Source organism: Cetorhinus maximus, chromosome 23, assembly GCF_964194155.1.
Source record: "Cetorhinus maximus chromosome 23, sCetMax3.hap1.1, whole genome shotgun sequence".
NCBI lineage: Eukaryota > Metazoa > Chordata > Chondrichthyes > Lamniformes > Cetorhinidae > Cetorhinus > Cetorhinus maximus.
The window spans coordinates 34,169,650-34,194,370 of NC_135901.1; the positions used below are offsets into that span (position 1 = coordinate 34,169,650).

General features: G+C 44.5%; 4 protein-coding genes across 5 annotated transcripts in view; 2 read left to right on the plus strand and 2 right to left on the minus strand.

Moving 5' to 3' along the window:
• Positions 1 to 24,721, minus strand: part of LOC144697491 (uncharacterized) — a 1,380,819-nt gene that overhangs the window by 618,184 nt on the left and 737,914 nt on the right. The window lies entirely within an intron of this gene.
• Positions 1 to 24,721, minus strand: part of LOC144697469 (uncharacterized) — a 32,014-nt gene that overhangs the window by 4,605 nt on the left and 2,688 nt on the right. The gene's annotated exons all lie outside the window — the stretch shown is intronic.
• LOC144697523 (uncharacterized) lies at positions 9,042 to 12,596 on the plus strand. Its single transcript, XM_078569556.1, has 2 exons — positions 9,042 to 9,166; positions 9,640 to 12,596. Exon 2 carries the CDS (start codon positions 10,075 to 10,077, stop codon positions 10,747 to 10,749), a length of 675 nt encoding a protein of 224 aa, XP_078425682.1. The 5' UTR covers positions 9,042 to 9,166; positions 9,640 to 10,074; the 3' UTR covers positions 10,750 to 12,596.
• Positions 17,900 to 24,721, plus strand: part of LOC144697479 (uncharacterized) — a 30,594-nt gene continuing 23,772 nt past the window's right edge. The window contains exons 1-2 of one of the 2 annotated variants that reach the window (XM_078569459.1): positions 17,900 to 17,954; positions 18,636 to 22,806. In XM_078569459.1, coding sequence (XP_078425585.1) covers positions 19,004 to 20,098 — 1,095 coding nt within the window. In that variant the 5' untranslated portion in view covers positions 17,900 to 17,954; positions 18,636 to 19,003 and the 3' untranslated portion in view covers positions 20,099 to 22,806. Of the gene's footprint in view, positions 18,073 to 18,635; positions 22,807 to 24,721 lie in introns of those variants that run through there. The other variant, XM_078569461.1, reaches the window with a different exon arrangement.

Here is a 24,721-nt window from a genome sequence, read left to right on the forward strand (position 1 = left end):
GGGCTGACAAGTGGCAAGTAACATTCACACTACGCAAGTGTCAGGCAATGACCATCTCCAACAAGAGAGAATCCAACCATTGCCCCTTGATATTCAATGGCATTACCATCACTGAATCCCCCACTATCAACATTCTGGGGGTTACCATTGACCAGAAACTGAACTGGACTAGCCATATAAATACTGTGGCTGCAAGAGCAGATCTGAGGCTAGGAATGATGCAGTGGGTAATTCACCTCTTGACTCCCCAAAGCCTGTCCACCATCTACAAGGCACAAGTCAGGAGTCTGATGGAATACTCCCTACTTGCCTGGATGAGTGCAGCTCCCACAGCATTCAAGAAGCTTGACACCATCCAGGGCAAAGCAGCCCACTTGATTGGCACCACATCCACAAACATTCATTCCCTCCACCACCGACACACAGTAGCAGCCAGTGTGTACCATCTACAAGATGCACTGCAGGAATTCACCAAGGCTCCTTCAACGGCATCTTCGAACCCCACGATGACTACTATCTAAAAGGACAAGGGCAGCAGACACATGGGAACACCACCACCTGGAAGTTCCCCTCCAAGTCACTCACCATCCTGACTTGGAAATATATCGCCATTCCTTCACTGTCCCTGGGTCTAAGCCCTGGAACTCCCTTCCTAACAGCACTGTGGGTGTACCTACACCACATGGACTGTAGCGGTTCAAGAAGCCAGCTCACCGCCACCTTCTCAAGGGCAATAGGGATGGACAATAAATGCTGGCCCAGCCAGCGAAGCCCACATCCCGAGAATGAATTAAAAAAAGAAAATTATCAGCGCAAAAGATATAATAAGCGATTGTCCCTTTCTATGTATATCTTACAACAACAACAATTTATATTAATAAAGCACCTTTAACCTAATGAAGCGTCACAAGGCGTTCCCCGGGATCATTACATAACAAAGTGTGACACCGAGCCACATTTTCGGTCAGCTGACTAAAAGCTCGGTCAAAGGGGGAGGCTTTTAAATACTGTCTTAAAGGAGGAAAGTATCGATTTCATGTTCCAGCTCACAGCAATGGTTGAAGAAGTCACTTGTGTTCAACCTAAACAGAGAGAAAGTTGTCTCTGGTGAAGAGATCGGGAGTGAAAAAAAAAGTCAAAAGTAGCCTCCAAGAGGCAAACGTCCAGCCTTATTGATGGTTTCCCTGATGTCCAGTGACTGGGAACCGACATTTTCAAAGGACCAACAGCGAATAGGGTGGAAGGTTTTGGAAATTGAAAGTTGCGCATGAGCAGCTTATGGGACGATTTCACCTCACTGTCAATTTCATGTTCCAGCTCACAGCAACCGTTGTTTTCACTGGCAGAAGAGGTCGTTTCTGTTGAAGCTAAATATGCAGTTTTATGGTGAAAAAAATCTGAAATGGAAATAAAGGCAAAAACAGCGTAGTTAAGCCAAATCGAAAATTAGTTTTCGAAGCTTCCCTGGTGGTCTAGTGGTCAGGATTCAGCGCTCTCGCGGCCCGGGATCGATTCCTAGTTAGGGAAATAAGAGTTATTGATCTTGTGATATTGTTAAAACGAGTGTTGATTGCTCATTAATTGAAAGCATTTAACAGAATCGATGGAGTTGAAGTTTAGTCTCACAGCTGGAATTGTCACACTTGGACTAAATGGAGAACAAGCACAGAGGCCAAATGAGGGAATGAGAAAAGGGCAAAGCATTGACCAGAGAGATGTTGGTGCGGGGCGAAATGTGGGTGAGAAAAGGATAAATTCTGCTGCGTCCTTTTGCACTGGCACAAATATTACTCCTGATGGATCAACCAATCATAACTGCCCTTTGAATGCAGACCGAATGGCCTCATTCTTTGCTGTAACTTTCTATAAATTTATGTTTCCCAACAACACGGGTCATTCTGCCAATTTCTAACCCACTCGAGCGAGGTGTACTTTCTAACCTTGTATTCGGCTCTTTTAAAACCAAAGCACGGAGCAAATTCAGCGAGTTTTCTCGTCATTTCTAGCGCGAGATTTTGTCACGAGGCTAATTGAGCGACACATTAATGGTAAAAACAAAAAGCTGAAAACAAAAAACAAAGATAAAAGCAGAGATAAAAAGAGAGATAAAACACTGTGGACCCGAAATGTCAGCTCTTTTCTTCTCCACCGATGCTGCCAGACCTGCTGAGTTTTTCCAGGTAATTCTGTTTTTGTGACACATTAATGGTGCCAATCCTTCACTGGAGCTCACCGCGTCTAAAGAGCACTGTTATCATCAGCCTGTTATGTACCTTCCTGCAGTACATCTGCTGAACAATGTAAGCTTATCACAGCTTTCTTTCTTCACACTGAAACCCAGTGTGAAAATATGAACAGTTTCAAAGCTGGACAATGTACACAAGACTGAAAGGAGAATGTGACTGTGGATAATCGGCACTGTGCATATTCCTGTAATCAGTATCTGGGAGAATCAGGAAGGTGAGATCCTGGCGTCTCTTTACCCTGTTGTCTACAAACCTTGTGTCTGACATTTCCACGAACTGACAGTGACTGCATCAAGCAGCTAATTGACCTGGGAGCTGGACGGGCAGAGGGAGCTGGAGGCGAGACAGGGACAGAAGCAGAAACAGATTCGACATGAAATTGCTTTGAATTTGATGCCTGTTAGTTGCTTTCAGTGGTGAATGTCTGCCTTGTAAGTTTCACAGGATAAGGTTGTTTTCTTTTTATTGAAAGCAGCAAGATTTTAAGTGACTATAGTGCCCAGCTTGCTGATCAAATCTACAATCCTAAGCTTAGGTGCTTCATGCTGTACCAACTGAACAAGCCGGGAATGTGAAAAAAGAAACTCCATATCCCAACATACATGGAGACAAACATTGTTTTCCACCTGATACCTCAGATTGTTCTGAATTTCGAAGTGTAGAAGGTAATCGACCTACAAAAGCCCCAAGGTTGCAATACATTCCTCTCAATCATCAATAACATCATTCACATCTTCCACTTCTTAGCTGCACCTCCTTCCAAACATTTCAAACTCTCGCTTGCATCTTTCATCCTGATTTTCTTCCTCTGTAACATTTTAACGTGAAGCTGCACAACTAATGTGAATAAAGTTTGTGTTGGTAAAAATGTGTTCACCCCCTCGGGAACCACATTGACACATACAGGGGAACACATACAGACATATACACCGAGAGTAACAGAGGGCATGGGCTTGTCTCTAAGGAGAGACAAACGCCCAAAAAGCAAGTGTGACACCAAGTTTTATTCCAGTTCCAACTGCAAGTTTTGTGAGTGTTTTCATGAATGAAAAGAAATTAGGAAAACTCCCGAGTGTTTGGACGGTTTTTATTCAATTTAACTGATAATTAACTCTAGACACAGAGTTAAGACCAGGAATAATGAGAAGCGGAAAACCCCAATGAATTTGGGCTCCATCACCTAAACCACTCAGCCACGACAACTGGCCCTGTGCACAGTTCAATGTCATTGGTAAAAAATTATACATGGCTACAGCAGAGGAGGAGAGCATTCGGCCCATTGTGTCCATTCTGGCTTATGGCAAAGAAATTCAACTAATTTGATAACCCTGCCTTTCCTCTGCTGCAATTTATATTTGTATTGTCTCTCCTTGTTCTCCCTGTTAAAATGAAGCGTGGCAGGCATCTGTTTTGACAGTGAGCTGGCACCTTTTTGAAAGCTCAATTCTGATAGTGGTGGGACTTGAACACACACTTACATTGAAAACTAGAGCCAAAATATAGACCGCTCAGTCATACTACAAAACTCATCTGCTGTCCAATCACCTTGGTTGGTATTGGTACTGAAATAGAACAGAAGCAAAGCAGCAACAAGACGTCATAAGGCCCCACAAGCCTCCTCCGTCACTTCATAAGATCAAAGCGGATCCGGAGCCTCAAAACCTGCCTCAGAAGGTGGTGGAGGTGGGGTCACTGAATATTTTTGAGATAGATAGATTTTTGTTAGGCAAGGGAATCAAAGGTTATCGGGGCTAGATGGGAATGTGGAAATCGAAACACAAGAAGATAGAATCTCAGAGTCATAGACCTATACAGCACAGAAACAGGCCCTTCGGCCCACTGTGTCCATGCTGGCCCACAAGCACCGATCTATTCTAATCCCATTTTCAGTCACTTGGCCTGTAGCCCTGTATGCTATGGCGTTTCAAGTGCTCGTCTAAATGCTTCTTAAATGTTGTGAGGGTTTCTGTCCCTACCAAACCTTTGGACAGTGTGTTCCAGGCTCCAATCACCCTCTGGGTGAAACAAAAAAACCTCAAATCCCCACTAAATCTCCTGCCCCTTACCTGAAATCTAATGGTTAATGTCATGGTTAATGACATCCCCACTAAGCTCGAGGAGCCGAATGGTCTACTCCCGTTCCTATTTATTATGTTCTTATGTTCTTAGGATCTCCAGCCTCGACACCAATTTCCCATCTGATCCCGTTCATTCCCTTAGAGTCCAAAAATCATGAGAATTTTTGGATAAAAACAAAATACTGTGCACTTGGCACATAATAACATTCAAGGCTATGAGCCAAGTGATGGTAAATGGGATTAGGCAGGTAGGTCAAGTGTTTCTCATGTGTCGGTGCAGACTCGATCGGCCGAAGGGCCTCTTCTGCACTGTGTGATTCTGTGGAAGCGGGAAATATGAAATAAAAACAGAAAACGCTAGAAAAGCTCAACAGCATCTGTGGAGAGAGAAATAATGTTTCGAGTCTTCATGACTCTTCTTCAGAGCTAAGGAGGATTTTTGGATTATTTTTCTTCCTTTATCGGATAATTTGTTCTGTAGACACCTGGCTGAAATCAGCAATAATGAGAACCACAGTCATTAAGATTTGAACTTACCTGAGGAGACCCAATGGATTTTGGAACCATCCATTTAACCACTCGGCCATGATAATTGACTAAGGGTCCAATGCTTTCCACTCAATCATCAATAACATCGTTCAGAGCTTCCGCTTCTTAGCTGCACCTCCTGCCAAACATTGGGATCCATTTTCCTCAGGATTTGTTCCTGGATTTAATATTTACCTGCTTTGTGTCCTCATTTTGAAATGAGATTCGCTTCAATATCCAAGATAAATGGAGCAATACTGGACCTAATCTTAGGAAATGAAGCAGGGCAAGTGGTAGAAGTGTCAATGGGGGAGTATTTCGGAGATATTGACCATAACTCTGTAAGGTTTAAGGTAGTTATGGAAAAGGACAAAGATGGACCGGAAATAAATGTCCTGAATTGGGGGAAGGCAGATTTCAATATGATAAGACAGAATCTGGACAAAGTGGACTGGGATCAGCTACTTCTAGAAAAGTCTACATCAGACCAGTGGGAGTCAATCAAAAAGGAAATAGAGTGCAGAGGATTGGATAAGGAAATAAAAGGAGCCTTATGGCATTTACAGAGGACTGAAAACAGCAGAAGCCTTCAAGGAGTACAGAAAGTGTAGGGAGTTACTTAAAAAAGTAATTAGTATAGCGAACAGGGGGCATGGAAAAACACTGGCGTGCAAGATTAAGGAAAATCCAAAGGCATTTTATAAATATATCAAAGGTAAGAGGATAACCAGGGAAAGGGTAGAGCCCATTAGGGGTAAAAGTGGCAATCTGTGCGTGGAGCTGGAGGACATCGGTGAGATTTTGAATTATTACTTTTCATCTGTGTTCACAATGGAGAAGGAAGATGTAGGTACAGAAATCATGGACTGTGATATACTTGAACAAATTAGCATCGAAAAGGAAGAAGTATTAACAGTTTTAGTGGGCTTAAAATTGGATAATTCCCCAGGCCCAGATGAGATATATCTCAGGCTGCTATGTAAGGCAAGGGAGGAGATTGCAGGGGCTCTGACACTAATTATCAAATCCTCTTTGGCCACAGGAGACGTGCCAGAGGACTGGAGGACGGTGAATATTCAAGAAGGGTAGTTAGGCATAAACCAGATAATTACAGGCCAGTGAGTCCAACATAAGTGGTAGGGAAACTACTGGAAAAAATTCCAAGGGACAGGATTAATCTCCATTTGGAGAGACAGGGATTAATCAGGGGTAGTCAACATGGCTTTGTCAGGGAGAGATCATGTCTAACAAATTTGATTGAATTTTTTGAGGAGGTGACTAGTTGTAGATGAGGGTAGTGCAGTTGATGTAGTCTACATGGACTTTAGTAAGGCTTTTGACAAGTTCCTGCATGGGAGAATGGTCAAGAAGGTAAGAGCCCATGGGACCCAGGGCAATTTGGAAAATTGGACCCAAAATTGGCTTAGTGGCAGGAGGCAGAGGGTGGTGGTCGAAGTTTGTATTTGCGATTTGAAGCCTGTGATATGTGGTATACCGCAGGGATTAGGGCTGGGACCCTTGCTGTTTGTAGTTTACATTAATGATTTAGACGCGAATCTAGGAGGTATGATCAGTAAGTTCGCAGATGACATGAAAATTGGTGGTGTTGTAAATAGTGAGAAGGAAAGCCTTAGATTACAGAATGATATAGATGGGCTGGTAAAATGGGCAGAGCAGTGGCAAATGGAATTTAATCCTGAGAAGTGTGAAGTGATGCATTTTGGGAGGACTAACATGGCAAAGGAATACATAATGAATGGTAGGAGCCTAGGAAGTACAGAGGATCAGAGGGACCTAGGTGTAGATGTCCATAGATCCCTGAAGGCAGCAGCACAGGTAGATAAAGGTGGTTAAGAAGCTATATGGGATACTCGCCTTAATTAGCTGGGACACAAAATATAAGGGCAGGGGGGTTATGTTGGAGCTGTATTAAATGCTAGTTAGGCCAAAGCTGGAGTATGTGTGCTCTTCTCGTCGCCACACCATAGGGAGGATGTGATTGCACTGAAGAGGGTGCAGAGGAGATTCACCAGGTTGTTGCCTGGGCTGGAGCGTTTCAGCCATGAAAAGAGACTAGATAGGCTGGGGTTGTTTTACTTAGAGCAGGGAAGGCTGAAGTGCAGGGGGCCAGAGTGGAGGCTGATGGAGGAAGAAGGTAGGAAGAAGCTTTTCCCATTGGTGGAGGTATCAATAACCAGGGGGCATAGATTTAAGGTAAGGGGCAGGAGGTTTAGAAGGGATTTGAAGAAATTTCTTTTCACCCAGAGGGTGGGGGGTATATGCAACTCACTGCCTGAGGGTGTGGTAGAGGTAGGAACCCTCACAACATTTAAGAAGTATTTAGATGAGCACTTGAAACACCATAGCATACAGGGTTACGGGCCGAGTGCTGGAAAATGGGGTTAGAATAGATAGGCGCCTGATGGCCAGCACAGATACGATGGGCCGAATGGCCAGTCCCTGTGCTGTATAACTCTATGACTCTATGACCTACTATGTGAAAAAATGGGAGCGGTGGTTATGATCTGAAATTATTGGAATGAATGTTCAGTCTGCAAAGTTGTAAAGTGTCTAATCAGAGATAAGCTGCTGTTCCTCGATCTTCCATTGAACTTAATGGGAACATGCAGGAGGCCGAGGACAGTGTGGGATTGGGTGGAAATTAAACTGGTAAATGGTTGGAAGCTCAGGATCATGATTGCAGCCCGAATGGTGCTGCTCCACAAAGCAGTCACACAATCGGGGCTTAGTTACCTCAGTGTAGAGGAGACCACATCGTGAGTAGCAACTACACTACACAAAAAATCATGAAGTATAAGGGAAACACTGTGTCATCTGGAAAGTGTGTTTGGGGCCCTGGAATGTGGGAAGGGAGGAGCTGAAAGGGTGGGTTCTGCATCTGCTGTGCTTGAATGGAAATGTTTGACAGTGATGTTCAAAAGAACACAAGAAATTGGAGCAGGGGTAGACCACCCGACCTCTTGAGCCTGCTCCACCATTGAATGATCTTCCATGTCCACTCGACTCTACCTTTATGCTCAAGATGGAAATGAATACATTCGATTCAAGTTTCAATCTGGAAAATGCACAAACAAGGTGCACATTAATTGCAAAATTCACTTCCTCAATGCTTGGAAATCACGTTAACTGTACTTTCCACTGGCCTCGTGCTGAAATCTAGTCATTACGTGGTTGTTTAAAAATAAGAGGTCACCCCTTTAAAATTGAGGTGAGGCGAATTATTTACTCTCAGAGTATCGTGAGTATTTGGAACTCTCTTCCTGAAAAGGTGGTGGAAGCAGAGTCTTTGAATATTTTTAAGGCAGAGGTGGGTAGATTCTTGATAAGCAAGGGGGTGACAGGTTATCGGGGTCGGCAGGATGCAGATTTGTGGTTACTATCAGATCAGCCATGAACTTATTAAATGGCAGAGGATGCTTGAGGGGCCGAATGGCCTCCTCTTGCTCCTTACAGAGATAAAAACAAAAAACTACTGTGGATGCTGGAAATCCAAAACAAAAACAGAATTACCTGGAAAAACTCAGCAGGTCTGGCAGCATCGGCGGAGAAGAAAAGAGTTGACGTTTCGAGTCCTCATGACCCTTCAGCAGAACTTCAACAGAAGTTCTGCTGAAGAGTCATGAGGACTCGAAACGTCAACTCTTTTCTTCTCCGCCGATGCTGCCAGACCTGCTGAGTTTTTCCAGGTAATTCTGTTTTTGTTCCCTCTTGCTCCTTGTTCGTATGCTCATATTTTCGTATGTTACTGACAAGATGGAATTTAAAGGTTCTGTGTATGGGAAGAAAAATCATTTGTTCACATCGCCTGCTGAGATTCCAGTGAGTTCACATCTAAATGTGAAGGTTGTTCTGCGGTTATTTACACCCGGGACAGAACTATGGCAGAGGGCCCATGAGCTTTGTTTGTCATATCAATTGAATTAATAATATTATATCTTGGCCCTGGGCTCCAATCATCATCGGATCACAAAACATAATTTTCTGTTTAAAAAAATTGGCCTTCAATGGCGGCGGGGCTACCCAGCATTGAAAGAGGAGCAGAATGTGCCCTATCCTCACAGCAGCTCTCTGCTCATGCGCATTACCGTGTGAGCTTGGAGCATGCGCGTTGCGGTCTGTTTCATGAGCATGCGCAGTGCTGGTCTGTGACTGAAGCTGCTCAGGGCGTGTGAAAGAATGCCGAGTGGAGCAAACTAACAGAGTTAGTGGGTGTGTGAGGAGGAATGAAGCCAGCGGAGTGGACAGGGAGGCTCCATAAAGACACAGTGCAGGCCGATGACCACAAATAACAAGGTACCGGTCTTGTGTTTGCAGAGAATGGGCCGTAAAAGTCTGGATTTCTCCCTTCGCCAGGCCCGGGGTAACGGCCGCCATCTTTATAGGGGGCAATGTGCAGCAGGGCGCATGCGCGGTCATCCTGGGTCCTGGCAACTCAAACCCAGAGAAATGTTTGTCTTTTCTCAATTTATAATCTTAGACTGACAGTAATGGCTTTTAAATTCCGTTTATAGCGGGGTTGTAGAACTGAACCCAGCCAGAGCGGAGGGAGATAGAAAACTGGGAGAGGAACAAAGAAATGGTGGAGATTGCATGATGGGTTTGGATTTCATCACAGAGAGGAGAGAGAGTTTGTGGCACTGTGATTTACAGCTTGGGGTGGGGGAATGGGAGACGAGAGAAAGAAATATTCAATAGCAAGTGGAATTGTCAATTATTAATTTCCATGCTGGACTGACAGTGATAACTTTTGTTAACCCTTTTTACAGCTTATTAGAAGGGAGGGATTTTCAGATGCCAAACATCATGAAGTATTAAGATTTGTAGATGGGACACTCAAACCAAACATCACACGAAGATTGCACAGTCACTCGATTCATCAGGACCTGAATATCATCGGCCTTTGAATGTGGAAGGAGAAAGTTTTGACTGTTCTTTCTGTGGGAAAAGATTTCAAACATCAGTGTGACTGGGAAAGCACTGAGACACACACACACACCTGAGTGAGAGTGTTCCAGTGAACTCACCGCAGAAAGAGCTTTAACCAGTTACAGAGCCTGAAAAAAACATTGCAGCGTTCACAGTGGGGAGAAACTGTACATGTGTTCTGTGTGTGGACAAGAAAATGTGAGAACAGTGTGAAGCTATTCAGTCATCCACCCCAGCTGGAAATTCATTGGCGCACTCACATTGGGGCCAGCACCATGGTGAAACCATGGAAATGTGGGGACTGTGGGAAAGGATTCAATTATCCATCTCTGCTGAGAAACCATCGACGTATTCACACTGGAGAGAAGCCGTTCACCTGCTCCGTGTGTGGTAAGGGATTCACTCAGTCATCCACTCTGCTGACACATCAGCGAGGTCACACCGGGGAGAGGCCTTTCAGCTGCACTTACTGTGGTAAGAGGTTCAGGTCTTCATCCCACCTGAGTGGACACAAGCGATTTCATACTGGGGAGAGGCCATTTGCCTGCTCTGTGTGTGGGAAGGGATTCACTGTGTCCTCCAACCTGCTAAAACACCAGCAAATTCACACGGAGGAGAGGCCGTTCAGCTGCAGTTCCTGCGGAAAGAGGTTCAGGTATTCCTCCGACCTCACTGCACACCAGCGAGTTCACACTGGGGAGAAACCATTCACCTGCTCTGTGTGTGCGAAGGGATTCACTCAGTTAGCCAGCCTTAAGTCACACCAGCAAATTCACACTGGGGAGAAGCCATTCAGCTGCACTTCCTGTGGAAAGAGGTTCAGGTCTCCATCTAATCTTAAAGTACACAAGCGAGTTCACACTGGAGAGAGGCCATTCACCTGCACTGTGTGTGGGAAGGGATTCACTCAGTCAGCCAACCTGCTGTCACACCAGCGAATTCACAAGTGACTGCAGGGATTGGATTTTGCTGTTATTGCTGCTGTTAGTCACATCCAGGACTGATAGTCAGATGCTATTAGCTTTGATTCTGCTGATATTAACAACCCTATAACTGGCTGGAGTTTAATTTTCTGGATCTGTCACTGATTATCAGAGCTGCAGTGTCCCTTTTTAAAAGCACTATCTGTGATCTTTCCTCTTAATTCAAGAACACTCAACAGGAACTCGATTACAATAAAATTATGAATTTTTACTTCAATTCTAAATTTATCTTTGGAGCAAAGTCTACAATTCAGTGTCTGAAAGGTTTCACTGATTAACATCTCAAATTAGAAAGTGCTGATTAATCCTTGCTGACAATTCTTACTGACTTGCACATTCCACACAGAGACAAATCCATGATGAAATTAATTTATCAAGGAACATAAAACATTAGAATATTTTACAGGCACATCGATAAAAGCTTCATCAGTCAATGTTGATATTGATGAATCTTGGAAGTCGCTGAGTTCAATCATTTCTGACGCAGCAGCAGCAACATTTGGTAAAAGGTGGAACCCACAACAAAGACTGGTTTGAGACCGACTCAGCAAAGATTAATCTGTCATTGAAGCAAAATGCAAAGCCTACCTGATGTACAACATAAACCCAACAGCGAGAGCACTGTGTAACTTGAAAGTAGCCAAGACAGTGGTATAAAAGACAGGGAGATATGCACAAATAAACACTAGATCAGCCCACGTCAAGAAATCCAAACTGCCTGTGACAATGGAAATCTATGTGCTCTGTATGATGGGATCAGGAGGACGCTTGGTCCGACCATCACCAAAGTTATCCCCTGAAATCAGCAGATGGTGAAGTTCTCACCGACTGAAGTAAACTGATATCCCGCTGGGTTGAACTTTATTGTGAGCAGTACTCCTGTGAGAAGGACATCTCCCAGTCTCCGTTTTACTCTCTCCTGCAGCTTCCTGTCATGGTTGAGTTGGATGAGGAACCCTCATCACTTGAGCTCAAAAAGGCCATTGATTGTTTAGCAAGCAGAAAGGCACCTGGCAAGGATGGAATTCCAGCTGAACTGCTCCAGCCTGGAAAGTCCCATCTACTGTCACAGCTTCATGAGCTGCTCCTTCTCTGCTGGAAGGTAGGATCCATTCCACAGGACACGAATGATTGAAGAATGATCACAATGTACAAAAAGAAAGGTGACAGAGGAGATTTCAACTGTCGTTGTTCTACAGGGACATCTCACTCCTCAGCATCACAGGGACGACCTTCACTAGGGTCATGCTTAAAAGACTCCATCTACTTGCAGACCGAGTGTATCCAGAAGCACAGTGTGGTTTCTGTGCTGGCAGATCTACAGTGGACATGATCTTCTCCATACACCAGCTACAAGAGAAGTGAACAATTGGGATTGAATCTAAAATGCTGCTAGCTTCTGTGCTGAGAAAAGTGAAAGGTTATAATTACTGAGTGAAAGTAAACCTTTAAGTATGAATCACAATGAACTTGTACAATTGTAAAAATCATCAAAAAGTTTGATTCCCTAAAGATAAGCTTCAGCCTTGAGGTTCTGTTCCGGAGCTCACAAGCTGTGGGAAGCTCCACCCTCTTTAACTCTTTTCAGTCTCAGAGGGTTCAAGCTCCTTTTGCCTGTGAAAGTGAACTTTTTCAGTTTTATTTTTCTTCAGTTTTATTACCGTCATTTGGAAAGGTGACTGAAGAAAGAAGAAAAAATAATATTTGTGAAAAGCTGAGAAAAATACCAAAAGAATTGGAAAAACAGAAATTGAAATGGGGTTTGGTTCATCCTTGATCTGAAAATGAAGTTACATAAAGTTGACACAAGTGTGCACATTTGAGAATGTTTCTTCAGCCCCTTTGCTAACAAGCTGAGAAGTTAACCTTTTCCACTGACAGCACGGTGACAATTTAAACAAAAGGCTTTGCTTTTTAAAGATTTGGCTTCATCCCATTTGTTATCATTCAAGACAAAGTTCCTGAGAATGGGAGAAATGGGAGTGATCTGCAATCTGATTGCAAGTACCTGTACTTCTGTCTCTGATATATAAACACCATATTCTGTGAGTATTAAATGGGACAGTAAAATTCCTCCTGTGCTCCTGAATGAGATAGAATGGTAATTAATGGAATTACGTATTTAGAATAAAAGAGAAAATCACACCCCCAGTTGGGAAATGGAATAATTCATCTGGGTATAGTTCAATGGAATTGTTCAAACTGATATACCTGTACATTCTAGTGAAAGTCAGGAAAGTCGCAGTAGATGCGACCAGTAAACAGGGATTTCTCTTGGTGATGTTTGTGTCCTTGCCTCTGTATTTAAAAGAAACTGAATTTGATAGTCTGGCCACTCTCCAAGGCATCAGAACCATGCAGGGTTAGATCAGCAAAGATCTTCAGACAGACACCCCATTGATATTTTGATAAGATCACCTGAAAGGCTAAGAGTAGCTTGCATAGGTTCACACATGCATGATATTGGGACACAGCGTGAGTGTGCAGATTAGATATGTTCCATGTGGTGGTAATTAACATGTGGAAATGTATGGTGACCCTGCACTGAAGAACAGGTCCCAGACATGCTCAGCTACTTGACAACAGAACAACATGAAGTGATTATTGTGGAAAATTGAATGAGACATTTTAAATAATCAAGACATTAACACACACTCCATAGTGAAACTAACTATAAAACAATCAGCATTGAATTAAACACACTGGTACCTATAAGAGGGAATGAAGTTAAATTGAAGGGGGAAATAGAATCTGGATTTAGAAAATATCCACAAGGTGGATGCAGGTGAACAGAGAGCTGGAGAGTCTTTAAAGTCCGTGCATGAACTTCTGTTTGAACCAGATGTATTTACGACATGCTAATAATTTAGATTGTGTGAGATGATTGGCAGGTGGGGAGGATGAATCTAAGTCAATAGTTATCACGTTTTAGTGGAAAAGTTTTGATATTTACTCTTGGTGGCAGCTCAAGGGTTTGTGTTGCTGATTCTGATCATTCTAGTAACTTTAGTATGTTGTCTACAGTTTGTCATCAAGAAATTAGGAAAACAAGCTCGTAGCTTAGAAATAGTGAGGTTAGTCAGAAATCAGTTGTGAGAAATCAATAAGGATTTTCCCTTCTCAAGCTGGGGAGATCTGTGAGAAATCACTGTCTAATAACCTTATAAAATCTGTAGAAATGTATTGAATATTATAGGAATAGCTCTCTCCCTCTTGCTTAGGAATAAATATTCCTGGCTTGACAAACATAGGACAACATATCCCAATGTTACCTCACAGGGATGGACTCGGTAGTTAGGGAACGGAATTTGTAGTGGTGACCGAAGACAATGGCTTTGATCTTCATAATTCTTAAAAGGTGCAAATTTCTGATCATCCTGTATGGAATGTTGGATAAGCAGTTTGATAATTTAGTAACAGTGGAGGAATGGAGAGGGATGGTGGTGAGGTAGAGCTGGGCGTTGTCAGTTTACATGTGAAAACTAACATGGTGCTTTTTGGATGATGTCACCTAGTGACTGCACTTGTGTCGAATAAGGTCCCTTGATGGCCTGAACCCATGGGACATTCTGATGTAAACTCTGGTTTTACAGCATGGAAAGAGGCCTTTTGGCCCATCGTATCCACTCTGGTCATCAAGCCCCGATCTACTCTCATCCCATTTTCCAGCACTTGGCCCGTAGCCCTGTAAGCTGTGGCATTTCAAGTGTTCATCTAAATACTCCTTAAATGTTGTGAGGGTTCCTGCCTCAATCAGCCCCTCAGGCAGAGAGTTCCAGACTCCAACCACCCTCTCGGTAAAAAAAGTGTTCCTCAAATCCCCTCTAAAACTCCTGCCTCTTCCCTTAAATTTATGCCCCCTAGTTATTGACCCCTCCACTAAGGGGAAAAGTTTATTCCTATCCACCCTATCTATGCCCCACACAATTTGGGACACCTCTATCAGGAACCCCCCTCAGTCTTCTCTGCTGTAAGGAAAACAACCCCAGCCTATCTAGTCTCTCTTCACAACTGAAACTCTCCAGCCCAGGCAACATCCTGGTGAATTTCCTCTGCACCCCCTCCAGTGCAATCACATCCTTCCTATAGTGTGGCGACCAGAACTGCACACAGTATTCCAGATGTGCCTGAACTAACATTTTATACAGCTCCATCATAACCTCCCTGCTCTTATATTCAATGCCTCGATTAATAAAGGCAAGTATCCCATTTGCCTTCTTAACCACCTTATCTACCTGTCCTGCTGCCTTCAAGGGTCTATGGACATGCACATCAAGGTCCCTCTGATCCTCTGTACTTCCTAGGGTCCTACCATTCATTGTGTATTCCCTTACCTTGTTAGTCCTCCCAAAACACATCATCTCATACTTTTTGGGATTAAATTCCATTTGCCCCTGTTCTGCCCATCTGTATCGTCCTGTAGTCTAAGGCTTTCCTTCTCGCTATTTATCACACCACCAATTTTTGTGACATCTGTGAACTTAATGATCTAGACATGAATGTAGGGGGTATGATCAGTAATGTACACTACAAACAGCAAGAGACCCAGCACCGAACCCTGTGGTACGGCAACTGGACACAAACAAAAACAGCCTTTGACCATCACCCTCTGCCTCCTGACATTGAGCCAATTTTGGATCCAATTTTCCATGGGCTCTTAACTTCTTGACCAGTCTCCCATGTGAGACCTTGTCAAAAGCCTTACAGAAGACCATGTAGACTACAGCAATTGAACTACCCTCATCTACACACCGAGTCACCCCCTTGAAAAATTCAAATTTATTAGACATGATCTCCCCTGACAAAGCCATGCTGACTATTCTTGATTTTCTTGCCTCTTCAAGTGGGGATTAATTCTGTCCCTCAGAATGTTTTCCAAAAGTTTCCCTACGACCGATGTTAGACTCACTGGCCGATAGTTCCCTGGTTTATCCCTACCACTCTTCTTAAATAACGGTACCACATTAGCTGTCCTCCAGTCCTCTGGCACCTCTCCTGTGGCCAGGGAGGATTTGAAAATTAATGTCAGGGCCCCTGAAATCTCCTCCCTTGCCTCCCACAGCACCTGGGATACATCTCATCTGGGCCTGGGGATTAATCCACTTTTAAGGCCCAATAAAACCATTAATACCTCCTCCCTCTCAATGCTAAGTTGTTCAAGTATATCACAGTCCCCCTCCCTGATTTCTATATCTACATCATCCTTCTGTATAGTTAATACAGATACAAAGTACTCATTTAAAACCTCACCTACACCTTCCAGCTCCACACAGATTGCCACTTTGGTCCCTTATGGGCCCTACTTTTTCCCTGGTTATCCTCTTGTCCCGAATATACTTACAAAATGCCTTTGGATTTTAACTTATTTTACCCAGTGATATTTTTCATGCCCCCTCTTCTCTCTCCTAATTCCTTTTTTTAAGTAGCCCCCTGCACTTTCTATACTCCTCAAGGGCTCCCGCTGTTTTAAGCCCTCGGTATCTACTATAAGCTTCCCCTTTTTTCCTTATCTAATCCTGTAAATTCCTTAACATCCAGGTTTCTCTGGACTTGTTGGTCTCACCCTTCACCTTTATGGAAACATGTTGGCCCTGCACTCTCTCTGACTCCTACTGCTCTGATGTAGATTTTGTTACAAATATCTGCTCCCAATCCACTTTGACCAGATCCTATCTTATATTAAAATTGGCCTTCCCCCCAATTCAGAACCTTTATTTCCGGTCCATCTTTGTCCTTTTCCATGACTACCTTAAATCGAACTGAGTTATGGTTACTATCACTGAAATGCTCCCCGACTGACACTTCTACCACTTGCCCAGCTTTGTTCCTTAAAAGCAGGCCCAGCACCGCCCCCTCTCTTGTAGGATTTTCTCTGTGCAGGCTTAAAAAGCTCTCCTGGATACATTTTAAGAATTCAGCCCCCTCTAAGCCTTTCACATTTTGTCTATCCCAATTAATATTGGGGAAGTTGAAATCCCCTACTATTATTACCCTATTATTTTTACACTTCTGAGATTTGCCTACATATCTGGCCTTCTATCTCTCTCTGACTGTTTGGGGGCCTATAGTACACTCCCAACAATGTTATTGCCCACTTTTTGTTTTTAAGTTCTACCCACATGGCCTCATTTAAGAAACCTTCTAAGATACCATCCCCCCTTACTGCAGTAATTGATTCCTTGATCAATATTGTGACACCACCACCTTTTTTACAACCCCCCACCTGCACCCCCTCCTCTTTCGCCTGAAGATTCTATACCTTGGAATATTGAGCTGCCAGTCCTGCCCCTCCCTTGACCATGTCTCTGTGATAGCAATGATATCATATCCCCATGTGTTAATCAAAATCCTCAACTCATCTGCCTTACTCACAACACTCCTTGCGTTAAAATAAATGCCATCCAGCCTTGCTATGTTCCCTTGTGCCTTAACTTGACGATGTACACTCTACCTTCCAGACTGACTTGTTTTTTTCTTATATACCTGTCTGTACATTACCCCCTACTATACTTCAACTCGGTATCCCACCCCGGTGCCAAATTAGTTTAAACCCCCACCAACAGCTCTAGCAAACCTTGCAAGGTTCCCCACACCTTTTAAAGCACTTCTCACACTCTGGTCCTTCAAAAGGTCTCTCGCCAGTGTGAATGGTGTCCCAGCAGGTGGGATGATGTGCTGAACCTCTTACCACATTGTGAGCAACTGAATGACCTCTCCCCAGTGTGAATTCACTGTGTTTCAGCAGGTCAGTCCAGGATAGAAATTGAGCTGAGACAAACATTTCTCTGGGTTTGAGTTTGCTGTGTCTAAATCTTCCCCTTCTAACACTCGGCTCACGGGTTTGGAGTCCTACACCGGGTGTTTGTGAACCCTCCCAGTCCACCCTCCGGCTCCATTCCTCTCCTGCACTCGACCCTTTCTGTGACTCTTGCTGGACTTTCGACCCGACCGCCTTCATCCTGATCCCGCCCCGGCACTGCGCATGCTCCACTCCCACCCTGCTCCGCCCCTCATTCACTCCGATTGGCTGGAGGACCAGCGGCTCCTGCTCAGTTCTCCAGCTCCGCCCCCTCTTCCTATTGGTCCGGAGCTGCCCACAATCTGTGTGAGTTGGAGCATGCGCAGTCCGTGGAGACAGACGGGAAGGGAGTTCGAGGGAGCGTATTTAAAATGTGCGTTTAAATAGACCGAGTGCGGATTCAGGGCCGAAAATAAACCCGTGAATAGACATAGTGCCGGCGGGTGAGGTTGGAAGCTTCATAAACTCGCGGTGTCGGCCCCAAACCCTAGGTAAAGAGCCATCGGTCCCGCATTTGCTCGGAGCTGCGGGAGAAAGGCCCGAGTTAACGGCCGCCATCTTTATAGGGGCAATGTAGTGAGGGGCGCATGCGTGGCCGCCATCTTTATGGGGCAATGTAGGATGGGCGCATGCGCGACCTCGCATTCGGAGTAACAAAGAGAGCGCGAAGGAAGGAAGGAGACCCTGGGAGGTTTGGAGAAACCACCTTCATGATCACTTATGAAATCTCCACACTGAGTTTTGGACACAAGGTTAACATCTGCTACGGTCAGTCAAGGGGTTTCAGATTAATGATTTGTCACAAATAATGACTGAAGTGAATAATCAACCATATTGTTATCTCCAGTTATACAAATTTGTTAAAAATATATGGAAAAAATTGTGCAAAACTCTGTTTGGATTTCAGCACAGGGAGGAGGGAGAGTGTGTGGGACGGGGATTTGCAGCTTTGTGGGAACAAGAGAGGAAGAAATGTTCCATAAAAACTAGAATTGTTTGTTCTGAATTTCTACCCTGCACTGACAGTGATGACTTTTGTAAACTCCTTTTACAGGGTATTGGAAGGGGAGGACTTGCTGACGGGGAACTCAAACCAAACATCACATCAAGATCTGACAGAGTCACTCAATTCATCAGGACCTGAATATCGTCGGCCTTTGACTGTGGAAGGAGAAATGTTTTTCAGTTCTGTCTGTGGGAAAAGATTTCAAACATCAGTGTGACTGGGAAAGCACCGAGACACAGACACACACCCGTGTCAGAGTGTTCCAGTGAACTGACTGTGGAAAGAGCTTTAACCAGTTACACAGCCTGAAATAACATTGCACCATTCACAGCGGGGAGAAACTGTACACGTGTTCTCTGTGTGGACGAGGCTTCAACTGACCATCCAATCTGGAGAGACACAGGGATACCCATACCATGGAGAAACGATGGAAATGTGAGGAATGTGGGAATAGATTCAATTACCCATCTCAGCTACAAAAGCATCAGCGCAGTCACACTGGGGAGAGGCCGTTCACCTGCTCCGAGTGTGGGAAGGGTTTCACTCAGTCAGCCAACCTGCGAGCACACCAGCGAATTCACACTGGAGAGAGACCATTCACCTGCTCTGAGTGTGGGACGGGATTCACTAAGTCATTTGACCTGCTGAGACACCGGCGGGTTCACACTGGAGAGAGACCGTTCACCTGCTCCGAGTGTGGGAAAGGTTTCACTCAGTCATCTGACCTGCTGAGACACCAGCGAGTTCACAGTGGGGAGAGGCCGTTCACCTGCTCCGAGTGTGCGAAGGGATTCAGTCAGTTATCCAGCCTGCTTATACATCAGCGGTTTCACACAGGAGAGAGGCCGTTCACTTGCTCAGAGTGTGGGAAAGGATTCACTCAGTTATCCCACCTGCTGGTGCACCAGCTTTGTCACACTGGAGAGAGGCCGTTCACCTGCTCCGAGTGTGGGAAAAGATTCACTCGATCATCCCACCTGCAAACGCACCAGCGAATACACACTGGAGAGACACCATTCACCTGCTCCGAGTGTGGGAAGGGATTCACTCAGTCATCCCATCTGCGAACACACCAACAAATTCACACTGGGGAGAGGCTGTTCACCTGCTCTGAGTGTGGGAAGGGATTCACTCAGTCATCCGACCTGTGGAGACACCAACGAGTTCACACTGGGGAGAGGCCGTTCACCTGCTCCGAGTGTGGGAAGGGATGCACTCAGTTATCTGACCTGCTGATACACCAGCGGATTCACACTGGGGAGAGACCATTCACCTGCCCTGTATGTGGCAAAGGATTCACTGCGTCCTCTGCACTGCTGAAGCACCAGCGAATTCACACTGAGGAGAGGCCGTTCAGCTGTACTTCCTGTGGAAAGAGATTCAGGTCTTCAGCCCAGCTCAAAGCACACCAGCGAGTTCACACTGGGGAGAGGCCATTCACCTGCTCTGAGTGTGGGAAGAAATTCACTCACTCATCCCAACTGCAGAGACACCAGCGAGTTCATAGGTGACAGCAGAGGTTGGATTCTGCCGTTATTGCTGCTGCTAATCACATCCAGGACTGAACCATCTTCATTCTGACAGTTGGGGTTTGTTTCTGCTGATGTTAAAATCCCTGTAACTGGGCTGAAGTTTAATATTCTGGATCTATAGCTGATTGTGTTCTTGGGACTGCAGTGGACCAGGAGGCTCCACAAATATCCCCGTCCTCAATGATGGAGGAGCCCAGCACATCAGCGTGAAGCATTTTCAGCAATAATCAGTCAGAAATACCTAGTCGATGATCCATCTTGGCCTCATCCAGTGATCCCCAGGATCACAGATGTCAGTCTTCAGCCAATTCAATTCACTCCACGTGATATTGAGAATCGATTGAAGGCATTAGATCCTGCAAAGGCTATGGGCCCTGACAATATTCTGCAATTGTACTGAAGATTTGTGCTCCATGCCGTGCCCCATAGCCAAGCTGCTCCAGTACAGCTACAATACAGGCATCTACCCATCAATGTGGAAAATTGCCCAGCTATGTCCTTGCACACACAAGCAGGATAAGTCCAACCTGGCCAATTACCATCCCATCAGTTTACTCTCAATCATCAGTAAAGTGATGGAAGGCGTCATCAACAATGCTATCAAGTGGCACTTGCTTAGCAATAACCTGCACATTGATGCCCAGTTGGGTTCATCCAAGGCCACTCAGCTCCTGACATCATTAAAGCCTTGATTCAAACAAGGAGAAAATAGCTGAACTCCCGAGGTGAGGTGAGAGTGACTGCCCTTAACATCAAGGCAGCGTTTGACCAAGTGCGGCATCAAGGAGCCCTAGCAAAACTGGAGTCAATAGGAATCGGGGGGGAAACTCTCCACTGGTTGGAGTCATACCTAGCACAAAGGAAGATGGTTGTGGTTGTTGGAGGTCAATCATCTCAATTCCATGACATCCTTGCAGGAGTTCCTCAGGGTAGTGTCCTCAGCCCAGCCATCTTCAGCTGCTTCATCAATGACTTTTCCTCCATCATAAGATCAGAAGTGGGGATGTTCGCTGATGATTGCACAATGTTCCGCACCATTCACTCAGATACTGAAGCAGTCCAAATGCAGCAAGACATGGACAATATCCAGTCTTGGGCTGACAAGTGGCAAATAACATTTGTGCCACACAAGTGCCAGTCAATGACAAATTCCAACAAGAGAGAATCTAACCACCGTCCCTTGACATTCAATGGCATTACCATCGCTAAATCCTGCACTGTCAACATTCTTGGGGTTACCATTGACCAGAAACTGAACTGGGCCAGCCATATAAATACTGTGGCTACAAGAGCCGCTCAGAGACTAGCAATTCTGCAATGAGTACTCACCTCCTGACTCCACAAAGTCTGTCCACCATCTACAAAGTACAAATCAGGAGTGATGGAATACTCTCCACTTGCCTGGGTGAGAGCAGCTCCAACAACACTCAAGAAGCTTGACACCATCCAGGACAAAGCAGCCTGCTTGATTGGCACCACATCCACAAAGATTCACTCCCTCTACCACCGACGAACAGTGGCATCAGTGTGTACCATTTACAAGATGCACTGAAGAAACTCAGCAAGGCTCCTTAGCAGCACCTACCACACCCATGACAACTACCAACCAGGCGGACAAGGGCAGCGGATACATGGGAACACCACCGACTGGAAGTTCCCCTCCAAGCCACTCACCATCTTGACTTGGAAATATATCGTTGTTCCTTCGGTGTCACTGGGTCAAAATCCTGGAACTCCCCTCACCCCAACAGACTGTGGGTGTACCTACACCACAGGAACTGAAGCGGTTCATGAAGGCAGCTCATCACCACCTTCTCAAGGGCATTTAGGGATTGGCAGCGACACCCACATCCTGTAAATAAGTTCATATATAATATATACACACCAAAAGTGACAGAGGCCTAAGGAGAGACAAATTCCAGAATGAAATGATATCACCAACTTGGCTCAGATTTTGTTCCATTTCCAACTGGAAATTTGCGGAGGGCTGACAATGGAACAGAAATAAGAGAACATGGATGTGTTTGGATGGCTTTCCCTCTAGTTAATCGATAATTAGTTCTGTCAGCACTCGGTTAAAATTAGAAATAACGAGAAACTTAGTTGGCTGGATTCAAACCTACTTGGGAAGAACCTAATGGATTTCTAATCCATCGCCTTAACCACTCGGCCATGGCTACAGACCATGTGAGTATATTAATATTATTTTCATGAAATCATAGAATGGTTACAGCAGGGAAAGAGGGCCGTCTGCCCATCCTGTCCCTGGCATTACCCAACCTTTTCCCCGGACACTGAAATTTAAACTGTCTCTCTTCATTCCTCCTACAAAACTAGGAATGAAAGAGTGAGAATGAAAGAGGAAGAGAAGCAGCAGTTTTGTGGATCCCAGGGGAAAGAGACTCCAGGATCAGTTCATTGTGACAGTTCACACAGCAACAAGCAAACAACATTCCCTGATGAGGGCCAAACCCGGGTGGCAGGAGTGGGAGCGTCGAATAATAGCATAAAAGCAAAAAACTGCGGATGCTGGAAATCCAAAACAAAAACAAAAATACCTGGAAAAACTCAGCAGGTCTGACAGCATCTGCGGAGAGGAACACAGTTAACGTTTCAAGTCCGTATGACTCTTCAACAGAACTAAGGAAAAATAGAAAAGAGGTGAAATATAAGCTGATCTAAGGGGGGGGGGGGGGGTGGGACAGGTGGAGCTGGATAGAGGGCCAATTTTGGAGATTTTGGCAATCTCCACCTATCACTGGCCCTCTATTCAGCTCCAACTGTCCCACCCCCCCCTCCTTTAAACCAGCTTATATTTCACCTCTTTTCTATTTTTCCTTAGTTCTGTTGAAGAGTCATACAGACTCGAAATGTTAACTGTGTTCCTCTCCGCAGATGCTTTCAGACCTGCTGAGTTTTTCAAGGTATTTTTCTTTTTGTTCCGAATAATAGCATGTTTAGTTCAAACACAGAAGACTTGTTCAGCCAATAACAGCATCGAGTGTGTTAGACATGAACATGAATGAACAGTGGTGAAATAGTACCACAAGCTGCGGATGTACAACTTCCAATTTCCAAAACCCACCAACCTCATCGATGCGGCTCCTCCGAACCTTTCAAGGCAAATATTGATCCTTTATAATGTGCTGTTCCCAGAACTACACACAGTCCTCAGGTGTGATCTAACCAGGGCTTTGTATAGCTGTAGCAAACCTTTCCCTCTTCTCTATAACAGCCTCTGTAACAGGTTGTATAGCAAGGGGAATTAGATTGTCGGCATCGACTGACAAATATCAGGAGAAGCTTGATCAGAATAAACTTCATTTAAATATTTAAATTGAAATCAACAGCTTAATCGTACATTTTATTTGGTTCAAAAATGGTGTAAGAATCCACAGTCCAACTCTTCGTGTCATTGGGTCAAGGAAACTTTGTTAACACTGCAGAATTTAGCAGGCTGGACACTGCAGAAGCTCCTGCTCATCTTTCAGTGTTATTTTTCTTAACTCTAGTTTCCAAAAAGGAATTGGACAAAGACTTGAGAGGGAGAAAATCAGGGTTATGGAGAGAGAGAAGGAAACTAGGAGTATTAAAAAACTCTTTGCAAATGCTTAGACATAGATATGTTGGGTGGAAGGGCCTCTTACTGCGCTGTGCCATTTGATGATGACATTGTTGATCAGTCTGTCTCCAGCATTCCTAATGAGAACAGCTGAATTCCATTTCTTCAAAACAAAGACCCAAAGTGCTGCTGCATGACGTCACCGTTTAACCTTCCAGACAGGTGCCTGCGCAGTTCAGAGGAGACAAGTAACACCCCAGATTTAGCTGTTAATCAGGAAATTGAAGGGAGGGAGAAACTCAAGAAAATTACAATCCCGAGGGAAGTGGTACTGAGAAAATTGTTGGAGCTGTGGGCTTCTGATGTCATCCTTGGGTCTTAAAAGAGGTGTTGAGTGAGATATTTGATGCATTGGTTTTAATTTTCCAAATTCTCTACATTTGGGCAAGATTCCAAGAAAATAGTCAATGTAACTCTTTTGCTCAAAAAGGGAGGGAGGCAGAAAGCAGGAAACTACAGGCCAATTAGCCTAACATCTGTCATAGGGAAAATGTTCGATGCTATCCTTAATGACGTTATAGCAGGACACTTAGAAAGATTCAAGGTAATCAGGCAGTCAACATGATTCTGTTAAAGGCAAATCGTGTTTAACCAATTTGTTAGTGTTCTTTGAAGTAACATGTGTTGTAGATAATGGGGAACTGGTGGATGTACTGTATTTAGATTTCCAGAAGGCATTTGATAAAGCGCCACATCAAATGTTATTGCGGAAAGTAAACGTTCATAGTGGAGGGGGTAACAGATTGTCTAGCTAACAGGAAGCAGGGACTGGGCAAAAATGGCTCATTTTCTGGTCGGCAGGACGAGTGGTATGTCACAGGGATCAGTGCTGGGGCCCCAACTTGTTACAAAGTATATAAATGACTTGAATGAGGGGACCAAGGTGTGGTTGCTAAATATGCTGATGACACAAAGATAGGAGGAAAGTAATTTGTGAAGAGGACATAAGGAGTCTACAAAGGGATGTAGGTTAAGTGAGT

Excerpts from the sequence above, each read along its gene's own strand:
- LOC144697523 (XM_078569556.1), top strand. The coding sequence starts at position 10,075 with ATGGTGAAACCATGGAAATGTGGGGACTGTGGGAAAGGATTCAATTAT.